This window comes from Emydura macquarii, unplaced genomic scaffold, assembly GCF_026122565.2.
Source record: "Emydura macquarii macquarii isolate MOO-44397 ecotype Brisbane River unplaced genomic scaffold, CSIRO-AGI_Emac_v2 contig_1253, whole genome shotgun sequence".
NCBI classification, from domain to species: Eukaryota; Metazoa; Chordata; order Testudines; family Chelidae; genus Emydura; species Emydura macquarii.
In genome coordinates, this window is record NW_027131390.1 from 76,881,476 (window position 1) to 76,893,727 (window position 12,252).

The 12,252-nt window shown below is 39.7% G+C and overlaps 2 protein-coding genes across 4 annotated transcripts in view; one reads left to right on the forward strand and one right to left on the reverse strand.

Moving 5' to 3' along the window:
- The window catches only part of G6PC2 (glucose-6-phosphatase catalytic subunit 2), a 24,557-nt gene extending 24,311 nt beyond the window's left edge, over window positions 1–246 (reverse strand). The window contains exon 1 of the mRNA XM_067549296.1: window positions 169–246. Coding sequence (XP_067405397.1) covers window positions 169–209 — 41 coding nt within the window. The 5' untranslated portion in view covers window positions 210–246. The remainder of the gene's footprint in view (window positions 1–168) is intronic.
- On the forward strand, window positions 235–7,645 carry SPC25 (SPC25 component of NDC80 kinetochore complex). 3 transcript variants are annotated; one of them, XM_067549297.1, is made up of 7 exons: window positions 235–376; window positions 2,377–2,534; window positions 2,618–2,683; window positions 3,694–3,840; window positions 4,236–4,340; window positions 5,369–5,467; window positions 7,379–7,645. In XM_067549297.1, exons 1-7 carry the CDS (start codon window positions 345–347, stop codon window positions 7,501–7,503), a joined length of 732 nt encoding a protein of 243 aa, XP_067405398.1. In that variant the 5' UTR covers window positions 235–344; the 3' UTR covers window positions 7,504–7,645. The 3 variants fall into 3 exon arrangements, with proteins under 3 accessions (XP_067405398.1, XP_067405399.1, XP_067405400.1); XM_067549298.1 differs by having other exon boundaries at window positions 371–507; XM_067549299.1 differs by lacking the exon at window positions 235–376 and adding an exon at window positions 864–1,075.
- Window positions 7,646–12,252: the final 4,607 nt, after the last annotated feature.

The window sequence follows — 12,252 nt, forward strand, 5'->3', positions numbered from 1 at the left end:
GGGGACTGCGCAAGTCTGACGTTTAGAGCAGACTGAAGCGCGGGCCACCCTCGACGGCGCGCGGAGGCGCAAGGCAGGGCTCAGGGTTGGACTCCAGGAGGAGCCCCCCCAACCTCTCCGCGCGGCCCTGCCCCTTTCCATATTTCTGCGCCCACCTCCCATCATCACCTGCCTTCTTCAGTCCGGCAGCGGACCACAACTCCCATCATGCTCCACGCCGCTCCACCAATAGCAAGGAAGCGTCTTTGCCGCCTGCGCCAAGAACGGAACGGATCAGTCGTTGCGTGCGCTGCGGCTGGGAGCCGGAGGGGCCAATCAGAGGCCAGGCCGGCTCGGCCGTTAGGATGGCGGGAGAACGGTTAGGGTTCAAACGCTGGTGAGTGACGTGAGCGTTCCGGTTCCATTCGGACTGCAGCGCGCAGCAGCTCCGCGCCGTGGCCGGGCCGGGACCCTCCGGCTGTGACCCGTGCTGAGCGCAGCTTGCAGACAGCGGAACCTTCTCCCCAGGTAGCGGCTTACGCGGCTCAGTTTTCGGGATAGCAGAACCGGCTAGAAACCCCCTGCCCTTGGCTGGTGCTACTGCTACTGCTGCGGCTGTAGAAGCAGGCTGACCGGCAGCTCGGCTCCTAGTTCCCAGTGCTTTCCGTGGAAGTTAGGCGCCCAACGGCGTTTGAGGGTCTGGAGCCACGTGACTAGCGGGCCAGCTGTGTGGCACTGGCCTTTATAACTGCCGCAGCTGGACAGCGTTAGATCTGCCGCAACAGCTGATCGGTGTCGAAGGCTGCACGTAACAACCAAGGCAATGGCTCTCGTGAGAACCCAAATAAGGGAATCGGAGCAGAGCAACCTGAGTGGTGCAAAAGTGTCAGCCCCCAAGTGTGGGGGGGACTTTTTTAGGCTGAAAAGTGACTTAGTGAAAGTGCCATTCTGGGGTTTCACATTAACTTCTAGCCCTGCAAAGTCAGCCCGGAATCTGACAGTCTCTGGCTTGTGCATTGCCAACAGTAGAGATTCTGCAACCTGCACTTAGGTCGCGCTTCCGTTGATAATGTGATACCGATACAGCTCCCGGAGAGTAAGTTGTGTTGTCTTTTCACTGAATACAGGCAGGAATAAAACATTAATTCCGTCCTAGTACAGCAAAGACTTCTGCACTGTGTTGATTTCCAGTGAAGTTAGTGGGACTATGCACAGTGTTAAACACCTAAGTCTGCAGGATCAAGGCATTAGCAAATAAATCAGAAATTAAAATAAATACATACAAGAATTGTCTGCTGAAGAAAGTAGTACCAATCCTATGTAGTAACTGGCAGAATAGAACTGCTCTCAGACTGAATGTTCTTGCTTTGTTTTGTTTGTTTTTATGCTCCTTCTTTCAGGCTAAACAAAATCTGTTGCATTATTTATACAGCATCATTAGTATAATGCATACATTAATATCTACAATAATGCATAATTATATCATTGCAATAATTTTTGGTACACTGTTGTGTTCAGTAGCTGTTTCAACTGTAAATAACTTTTTTTTTGTCACGAAAAATTACTCGGTCATAATAAGAATATACTCCTGGATGGGGCTGAGGAGAAGGTGACTATAAAGTAACAGCAACTTGAAGCCATGGGAAAAAATTGTCTTAAATGTTTGTTTTGCATCACAGTAGACTAATCAGCAAAAAAACTTGTGGGAATTCTCCCTACTTCCATGATTGTTACCAGTCCAATATGTAGCAGTCATTTAAAAACATTCTCTACTTTTATACCATCGTTAAGTCTTCATATCAGATAGTATTTAATAATCAGGTTCTCACTCAGTGAGAAGATAATGTTTTGCTTTTTTCTACAGATACTTCTTCCCTTCTCTGAAATATGTTTAGCTCAATTCAAAATGAGCCAGCAGCAGGTGGAGTTTCCCCTGTTTACTTGAGTGGAATTTGTAGTTTTGGGGGAAAAGCTACGTGACATGCACAGTAGTATGTCACACCTCAGTATATCTTCTATTCTGCTGCTATGTGTGTGTGATAAAGCATCAAAACATGTAGTAAACGTGATGTTATATCCTGAACTGACCTCTTGATTTTTAGTTTGACAGTTTTAGAGCTATTTATATTCATAATCATGTGCTGAATAGAGTAAACTGATTTAGACAACACATCATTTGTAATAGGGCAAATACAAGTAGTAGTAAGTGCTATTGAATGCTGTGACAACTATTCTTTAAAAGTAACTGAGCTTTCAAAACATACAGGAAGAAGAGCACAAAGTTTCAACAGCAGTTAGTGTTGGGAATAATAAATCTCTCTATTAATTTATAATATCTTGTTGTGATATCTTGTCTTGTATGATTGATATCACATTATGCTCTTATGTGTGCTACAGCATTATGTCCCTGATAAAAACAGAAGATGAACTGATCCTTTTTGAAAAAGAAATCAAAGAATTTTGGACCAAATTCAAAAGCATTTGTGGTAGTGAACACATCAACCAGACTTTGGGACTAAGAGAATCATGCAAGGAGTCCATAAAAGCACTTTCAGGTACAACAGTCGTGAGTTTACATTGCTAATTTAATTTTAACTCCCTTGTCTTCAGCTGACTAAAATAAATGTCTTTGTTACAGAGAAATGGTCCAAGAAGTTAAAAGAAGGGGATCTAATGATTGATAAAATTAAGGAGTACAGAAATGGTATGGTATAGCCTCGTATTTATAATTTCTAAAATGAACTAATGTGTTCCGATAGAACATAACACTACAGTTAATGGTTCAGTTAAAGGTTAAAGGTGAACTGCAAAGCCAAAATGAAAGTGGTGTTAGAACTGGATTTCTGGTCACAATGCCCTCATTAACAGAATTGGTGGTGGTCTGCAAATGCAGAAATGCCCATGTCTAGTTAAAAGTTCTGTCTTGTACAGCACTGAGTAAATTGTTGCCTTTTAATAAGAAACAAAGGAGAGCCTTGGAAAGCTCAAGAAAATATCAGTCATGGTACAAAGTCAGTTTCTGTGATAAGAAAACAAAATATTACTTACCTGTCAAAGTTTACTTGTGCAGTAGAGTAGAATTTTGCAAGGCTAATAACAACTTTCTGGGCTAACTGCCTCTCATGTCCTGATTAGTGGGCACAGTCAGCATGTAAATCTAAGATTAACTCATTCATTTTAGTTTTGCAAGTCACTGTTAAAAGTTAGGGATAAAAACCATAACAATGTCACTAGCAATAGATAGTCTATTGTTACAGATGCATCTCTTGACACAAAGTGAGTAATAATGATTGCTCACACTTTTAAAGTGACAGGAACTCAAAATCTATGCAGTTCTGTCACCGAAAACAAGCCATGTTGCACTTTTGAATAACCAGAAGATGCCAAGAGGGCCTCCACGTAGAAATTATTTTGTGTTTTTCTTCTAAGCATGTAAACCTTTTAAGATTCATTTTTGTTTGTACTTGATGCTCAGGGTAGAAATACTGCCTCATATACACAAGAATGCTGACTTCTCTATCTGGGTGAAGTAACTTATGTACATGTGTTTTTTGTAGCACTTCGACCTAACTTTACTCACATGAATAATCTTAGATTTTGTGGGGACCATTTATGCATAAAGCTATGCACATGTATAAAAAAATGTGCTTGTGAATCAGGGACTTATTTAACTAAAAGCTAACTGTAAATATTCAAGTTCTCTCTCCCTCACAGAGATCCTCCAGCAGAATAAATGCAGTGAAGAAAAACAAGAGGACTTAAGAGAAATGAATTCCAAAATAAAGCATGAAGAAGAACAAAAGAGAGACTTTATTGATAGCATCCGAGAGCTGAGGGAAGAATTGACCAGAAAAAAGGAAAGTAAGTTATAAAATTGAATTAACATGAAAACATTCCAAGACTTTTAGAATGAGAGTATACAACTGGTCATTTATCAATGGCACACTGAATTAAAAAAAAAAAAACCAACAACCCTATAATTCCTCATTCTATCAAGCTATATTTGCTTAACTGGCAACTAAGTGCTTTGAATGGCAAAGCATACTTTAAAGCAGTTTGATTCTTAAAATAGCATTCATAATGTGTGTAAATAATTAGTGCTACTCAAATTTAAATTAATAGAAGTGGGGTAGTTGTCATGACCAGGGAGATTTAACAAAGGAAAGACACTTGCTTTTAACTGACATATTCTGCAGGGTTTTTCTAATGTTCTAAAATTTGTTTTAAAATGCTTTACTTTTGCTTTGACACTGTAGTTATGTCCACTAAAAACAAGGCCACCAAAGAGAGGCTGGAAAGATTGAGTAAGTCTAAAGAACTGTTTGAAGAGCGGCTTGGGCTAGAAATACGCAGAATTTATGGTAAGTTTTCAAGTACACACTTTTTCAGTTATTTACTCTAGTCAAAATCCTGACAAGTTGGCAAATCACCATCATCCTCAAACACTAGACAAATGGGGTAGATTTTTTTTTTTTAATTTTTAGAATAGTACTTGCACATAGAAAAAAACTTATTGTAGTAATATCATGGTTTTAGAATGAATATTATCTCAAGTGAAGGTAAGGCATTTAGTCAATCTGAGCAGCATGTTACTGATTTGTTTGCTGCCAAGCAATAGAAGTCTTCTGTCCTGGTTGTTCTGTATTACAACAAAGCAATAAAAACATCTGCTACTGCAGAGATCCCCAAAACTTGGGGGCATGCCTGCCTAGAGGTGTGTGGAGGAACGTTAAGGGGGTGCAGCAGGGCCTGGGCTAGTCCCCAAGGTGGGGGTGAGGAGGAAGCGCTACCCAGCCCTGCTCTGCTCCGGCTCTGTTCCTTGGCTTCTGGCTCTGACCATATCCCAGCCTGGTTCTGCTTCTGGCCCCGGTCTGGCCTTGACCACTATCTCATTCCCAGCTGCAGCTCTGGCCCTGACCATGGTCCCGCTCCCAGGGAGGATGCAGATGGGTGGGGGGGTCTGCCACAAAGTTTGGGGACCACTGTGCTACTGCCATAGGAATGCTTCTGGCTGGATAGAGGTGAAATAAGACAAATAGCTATACAAGTTTCAGATAAACTAACCTCAGTATATAATGACTAAAATCTTTAAAGTTTGGTATAAATAAAGATTTTGGACTATATAAATACATCATTGAATGTAATAAAAGATTCAACATTAATTTTATTTTGGCACTCATTGGACCTATACTCTCAACTGTCAAATAGTTAGAGACACTCAAATAGTTTAAGCCCAAAAGTTAGGTTTTTTCTTTTTTACAAAAGCAAAATCTAAGTTTATTATGCTTCTTATTATCAGCTCAAGAATATCTTAATAATTGCAGCTTAATGATGTGGATGCCACAGAGTACCATGGCTTTGTTGAATTCTATTTCTGCTTTTGCTTTAGATGAACAGTTGCAGTTTATATTCCGATGTATTGATCACAAAGATCCTGACAAGCCATACATGTTTACTCTCTCTATAAATGAACAGGGAGACTACGAAGGTATGTGTAGATATTAAATGTGTATTTTATTTATTTTTTCTTTAAAATGGTTTTCTTGGTTTTTGAACCAATCTCACATGAGAGGCGCATGTGCGCACACACTCTGTAAGATGAACACAAGGGCAGCAGCTGTTCCATACCGAACAGTTCAGTCTTTAAAGAGCTATGGCTTGAGCTCTGTCCCAACAAGCACTGTAATTGAAGCCTTCCCTTGGCGGTATCCTCCCAGCCACTGCTGTGCTTTTCTATACAGACACACTTTAAGCTCTTTATCGGTGCTTGACCCCTTGGGTTCCTATTGTAAGAGTAGTTGAGAGCTGGCAGCAGATGATAGCAAGGCACAGAAAGTGGGCTAGCCAGGGCTAATAAGAGCTGTTTCCAATTTATAATCTGGATCTGGTCCTGCTTTCCAGGTGCCAGAAACCTTTCCAACTATGCCCATAAACCCTTCTGCAAAACCTTAAACTGGCCAGTTTCCTAAGAGTTAAAGCTGTTTTATTAAAAAATAGAGGTCAGAACTGGGCTTTCTAACTTCTGGGCAAACCCCCAGGCATCAGTGAATTTGGCCTAGGTACCCATCTGGAAAATATCATTTTAAACAAATAGGATTTCAGAAGAAAAATAGCATGTGTTCATGTAATTAAAAACTGCATCACCATGCAAAATGCACAAGAGGGCTCAATTAAGGTTGCACAAGCAACTTTAATTCTGGCATTTCCTAATTTTAGAGTGCCTGAGTGTAACCTTAACATTCTTTTAATGATAAGATAAATACACAACTGTTTCCCTCTGCCACCCTTTTGTGTGTAAAGTGCTGGCCTTTGAGATATCAAGCAAATAAATGGCATAGGGGGAACGCTGAGAAAAGAGAAGCGAGTGAAGTGGGAAGGAAGGAGAAACAAAAGAGAAGGAAGGAGAGTGAGTAACCATATCAGTTTTTCCACCTAGAATATTTTTGGGATGCCAATACTTAGAGGCAGCTCCAAATCTGTACTTCGGGAGCCCATTAACCAACAAAACAACTTTATTTCCTACTGCTAACAAATCAAAATTTGAGCATCAAATGGGAGAGACACATTAAAAACAGGGAACTCATTCATGTCCCTCTGAGAGTTTCCATTTACCACTCAAATTCAGACGGCATTAATGATCCTTTCCTTCTACCATAACCTGCACACACTAAGGAAATAGAGCTTTTAGGAACTGCTTTTCAACCTCCTGCTTGCTTCCTTATTACTGGAATTTCCGTAACCTAATTTTCACAGTGGAAACCCTATTATCCCTTTACCATTCCTATGAAATTAATGCAGCAGGCAGCAGTGATGAGGGACATCTATTTATACATTTTCAGGTCAAAACTATGATCTATTCAAAAGGGTCTCTTAATCTTTCTCTCCTCCCCCATCACCCAACTTGTCTGAAAATCAATGTAGCTCAGCAGTAAGCAGTAGTCAGACTCTGCTGCAGCTTTTGAGTCAGGGTAGGAATTGCTGTGACAATAACTTGAGTAGCAGTAACAGCAATGACACAAGGGGAAGGTCTGGGCGGGACAATATTGTGTGTCCTCAGACAAGGCCCTGTTTTCTCCTTGGCTGAAAGTCACCCCATGGATTTTTAGGCTTAAAATAGACAAATGTAGCAATACAGAGATATAGAAAATGGTTAGATTACTAAGACTCACCCTTTCACTGCTTTTAGTGTAGCTAAGAGGCTTTTAATATAATGAATTAAAATGCAACTCAGAGCTGGCATATGAGCCAGATAACAGCTATTAAATGAAAAATTCAAGTCACACATTGAGAAATAATTGAGTCTTGTTTTCTGGGGGAAGAATACTTGAGTCTAGGAAGTACCATAGCATGCTTCACTTGTCTTAGAAAAAAAAATTGTTTTCTAATTGTTTCCTTCTAGTGACAAGCTGCACTCCTCCTCTGGACTGTATAGCAGAACTCCAGCTAAAAGTGAGAGAAACCAACAACTTCGCTGCATTTGTTGCCAACATCAGAAAAGCATTCACAGCTTTATCTTATAAGTAATGTGCAACAATGTGTAAAACTGGCTTTATACCGCTGTTCCTGTGTGCATTCCCTACCCCTCCTTTTTGCATTAACATAAGTGCAGTGAAAGGAAACATTTGTTTTTAATATTCCATTTTCTAAATAAAGAGAAATGGTGAAATGTTTTAGTCTACTTTTATCAGCCAGAGGTATTTTTGGTAACTCATTTAACAACATAATTGAAGCAAATACTTCGGGCCATTGTCTCTTCACATGTAACTGTGGACTGGTTGTAAATCTAATCACTAAACTTGTAACTCAAGAGAGAGCTAGCACAACATTTTCAAGGAAATAAGACTAAAGCAATCCACTAAGCTATGCTAAATTTATCCTCAAAGGAATAGAGAGATGGTGTTTTCTACTCATTCAAAAACTTAGCCAAAGAGTAAAGTAGCAGTCACTCAGTTTTTTTGTTTGGTTGTTTTTTTAATAAAGGTTTACAATAATAGAAGCATTCACCACACTCAGGCTCTACATCAGTGGAGAGAAAAGTGTCAGTACACTTAGTTCAGCAGAACAGTCAAGACAAACTCAAACAGCACTGGGTAGATTGCACTTCTGATCTGTATCCACAGTGGTAAGAAAAAGACCTTGATTATTTATTTTACAAACTGGGCAATTTAAAGAAAATGATCTTTAGGTATTTCAATAATCAAACATCCTCAGAAGCACATGAAAATACTTATCTATGGCAGTAGAGAACGCTTCTACATACGTAGCAGGAAAATGACCTTTTCTCTCTGAGTCCCATACCACCATCCATTATCATCCTTCTGGTGAATGACAATAAAATCACCTGTTTGAGAGAATGTATTTTTTTTAATTCAATTGGATTATACATGTGTATTGTGCCATTCCTGTGTGTATCCTTTAATATTTCTCTTCCACTCTTTCCTTTATAGCATGGTTTAATTAAGTTTAAAATGTCTCTGTGGGCTAGTTTAAGATGCAATTAAAATTAGATGACAAATTGCACTGTTACTACAGTGTTATATCACAAGGTGCTGTTCTCCATTGCATGTAGTCTCATTCCTCAAACTAGCATGTCAGCTGAAATAAGATTTGAAAAAAGCAGGAAGATGTTAATTACCTTTTTACAAACAACTAAACATCCCTTTTAGCTTTATAGTCATACAAAGCCTTGCAGGTACCATTTGCTGGGTTGCTGTCCCCTGGTTGTGTAAAAGCCATTGGAATACAATCACTAACAGCACAAGTAAAGCAGGATGAAATAAACATGTCTTGTTTAATAATAAATGGTGTTTCTTAAAATTCAATTTTATAGACTTAGGGCCAAAGGTATTTAGGTGCTTACAGATGCAGACAGGCCCCTTGTGGGATTTTCCTCAGTGCCTATTCTCCTAAATCCTTATTTATATTGCTGTAAATCAGGAGTATCTGCACTGAAGTAAATGGATTTACATTGGTGTGAAATTAGTATGAGATCAGACTCAGGATCACAGTCTTTGGAAAAGATATTGAAGTCAGAAGAGACAGGATCACAACTGCAAAGAACCAAAATTACGTGCTTGGTAGCTATTTTCTAACACTGTCTCCCAGATCAGTCTAGTTTCATAGCCTGCTAATTTTTTATACTAATCTTCATCTTTCTTTGTCAATTTTGTTGCTGATTTTTCCAGTCTTCTGAGCAACTAAGGTAAAAATATAAATATATATGTGTAATAATTACTCAGGCAACCACAGAAGAGATTTTGCACATGAATATAGTATTCTATTTCCTTCATTCACTTAAGACAGATTATGAGCCTCATTCTAATCTCTAAACAGGTGTAATTCTACCAGATTCAGTGAAATCACACATGATATGTTCCCAGGTGAGATTTACAGCAGGACCAGTGATATAAGTGGCCACCAAATACAGGAGAACAGTTGAGGTTTATTGAACTGAAAAGGAGCTGGGAGGAAGAAACACCTAAATTCTTATCTTGGCCTGGCTGCTGCTCGTAGCGTGGCTTTGGTCAGCTCAGCCTTTCCATGTCACATTTTATCCATCTGTAAAAATGATGATAATATTTACCTACCTACCTCACATGGGAACTAATTAGCGAATGTATGGACAGCAGTTTGAAGATATAAATTGCCTATTACTTAAAAAGCATTTGTCTATATTCTGTCTGCTTTTCACTCTTTTCTAAAACAGGAACCTTAGCCTTGGAAGAAATATTTTCTAATGATGGTTGAACAAATTATTTTTTATCATTAGTGATTTTATTGCTCTGATCAGTTTATCAATTAACATGTTGGCAGTAAGAGTCAGGCAGGCCTGTGGAAGGCACATTTTAGTTTTACTGGACCTGTAATGCAGTTTTACCTCTAATTGCTAATCTAAATGATGGGGAAAACTTTGGTCAAGTGACTGAATTTATTCTTTTGATGTCATCCCTATTGTTATGAATCCCTTCTCCTTTATTGCCATGGCTAAAGAAAAGTTTTCAATCTGACAGGATTTTACATTGAGGAGGCCTTGAATGGTCCAGGTTATTGTTTACTATAAAGGGGTCCTTGGGGGGGGCGGGGGGAGGAGTCCATTATTAGCCTAGGAGACTCAGCTGCAGCTGGTCTGATTGCCTTTTAATTGGCTTTCGCCTTTTGTTTATTTCTTGGTACAGGTCTTGCATTAGGCACCTGTTCTCATTGAAGTCTGAGACTATGTAAAAGTTGGATCTAATTAAAAATCATATAATTAAAGAATACCTGTCACAAATGTCTATGATTCCTACAACTGAAAATTTTTAAAACCTAGTGCACTTTTCCCATTTATATTCATGATTAGTTTGGTGCATCGATCATTGTCTCATTATTATTCTTTGTACTTTAGAAGAACCTCCAGGAACCAACCAAGACTAGGCCCTATTGTGCTAGGCACTGCACAAACATCTATCTAAGGGTTTTTATACTCTTGCCCATCACCATGGTATCTGAGAGCCTGCCACATAAAAATAATAGTGATAGTGAAGGTCTTAGTGGTCTTTTGTGAAGTGTCTGGCACATCTCCTATTTCAGGGTCAAAACTCTAGAGTGGGTAAGGGTTTGGCATTTAAACAAAAAAAAAAAAAATCAAAGTTTGGGAATGGGGGGTAAACACCATTCCAGAGAGGTAAACTGACGTGACCAAGGCTAAATAGCAGATCAGTGTCAGAGCTGAAAACAGAACCTAGCACTCCATTACCTGTCCACTAGACCACATTGTCTCTCTTTGGACAATGGAAACAGACAAGTGAGTTTAATTTTTTTTTCTAGACAGTTGCAGTTTGTGGCTGCCATGCATCAACACAAAGTGATAACCTCTGGGTTCCATAAACCTGCTCCTATTGGACTTTCTAACAGTCTTACAGTTTGTAAAAGCTGGCCACTAGACCTCTTTTAAAGCAGCTTTGCTGCCAAATTATCCTCATCCCAGTTGAGGGTATGGATCTGAGTCTTTAGTGAAGCATATTTTTATTTTATTTATTTAGCGTGACATGGCTTAGCATAATGCTTTAAAAATGGGTACTTTGTAAAACAAATAGATTGCACATTGAATCCTCTTTGAGCTGGCAGAAAGGTACATAGGAAACAAAAGTAGTGTCTGGTTTTCTTTTCTAATGTAGCCGTGGATGGTCTAAGAACATCCATTGCAGAGATTCATGTACTTGGTTGGCTCTACAGAGGAGCTACCTTCGGCTTCTTTCCTGTAGCAAATTACTTGGTGTTTTCTACATGACAGAAGAGCGTGTCATGGTCCTTGGTAAACTACATTAATTTCTTCTTGGCCTACAGCCAGATATACAACAAAAATAAGGCACAGAGTGCCGACAGACAGCCCTTAAATTTCCAAGCAGAATGCCGGCAGAGCTTGCCAGACGTTTCTGTAACATCTCACATGAATTATGTTTTCAGTTCCTACCCCCTCCACAAATCCCATTGAACTGACTAAGAATTTGTAACTGAGACCACTTTATTGTCTATTGTGACCAGAAATACTGTATGTTCTCTCATATAGTTGGTATTTTGGAGAAGGTAGTAAATCTTACAAAAACACTAAAAAGTGATGCAAACAAATATAGTTTCCCTTGGGGGTAAATCCGCACAAATGCATGTTTGAACCGTGTGTGTCTTTGCTTACTTTGCATTACTTTGGCAATGCAGTAAGTGAAAATCATGTCACCTGAATTAGACACCAAGACAGGGCTTGGCACAGAGGAACTGCACTGGGGGATGATGGTGGGAGAGCAATTTGTAGGCTGAAGAATTTGAACAGAGCCACATTCATCACTTCTGTAGCCTTAAAGTTGCACTAGCCTGCTCACTCTGCTGGGGGAAAAGTCTGTATGGTACGCCAGAGCTGAGACATCTGAAGAGCATATCAACTCCACAGGATCAGAGAGAGCCCCTATGGCTAGAATTCTTGTGACATTTATAAACTCTGCAGAACCTCCCTCCCTCCCACCCCCCCCCCCCCCGGGTCTAAGAACCTCATGAACTTTTATAATGTAATATATGAAAGTCTAGAAAGAACTTCATGATGACTATTTTCACTATAGCCAGTCATCCCACAGTTATCTCCCTCAAAGTCACACCTGGTACCTTTTTGCTATGTTTCCAGTGTAAGTGTATGCCTATGCCACGATGCCACAGCTACGGTGCTGTAGCTGTGCTACTGTCGCATAGATGCTTCCTGCATTGACAAGGAGTTTTTCCCATCAATGTAGTTAATTCACCTGTCTG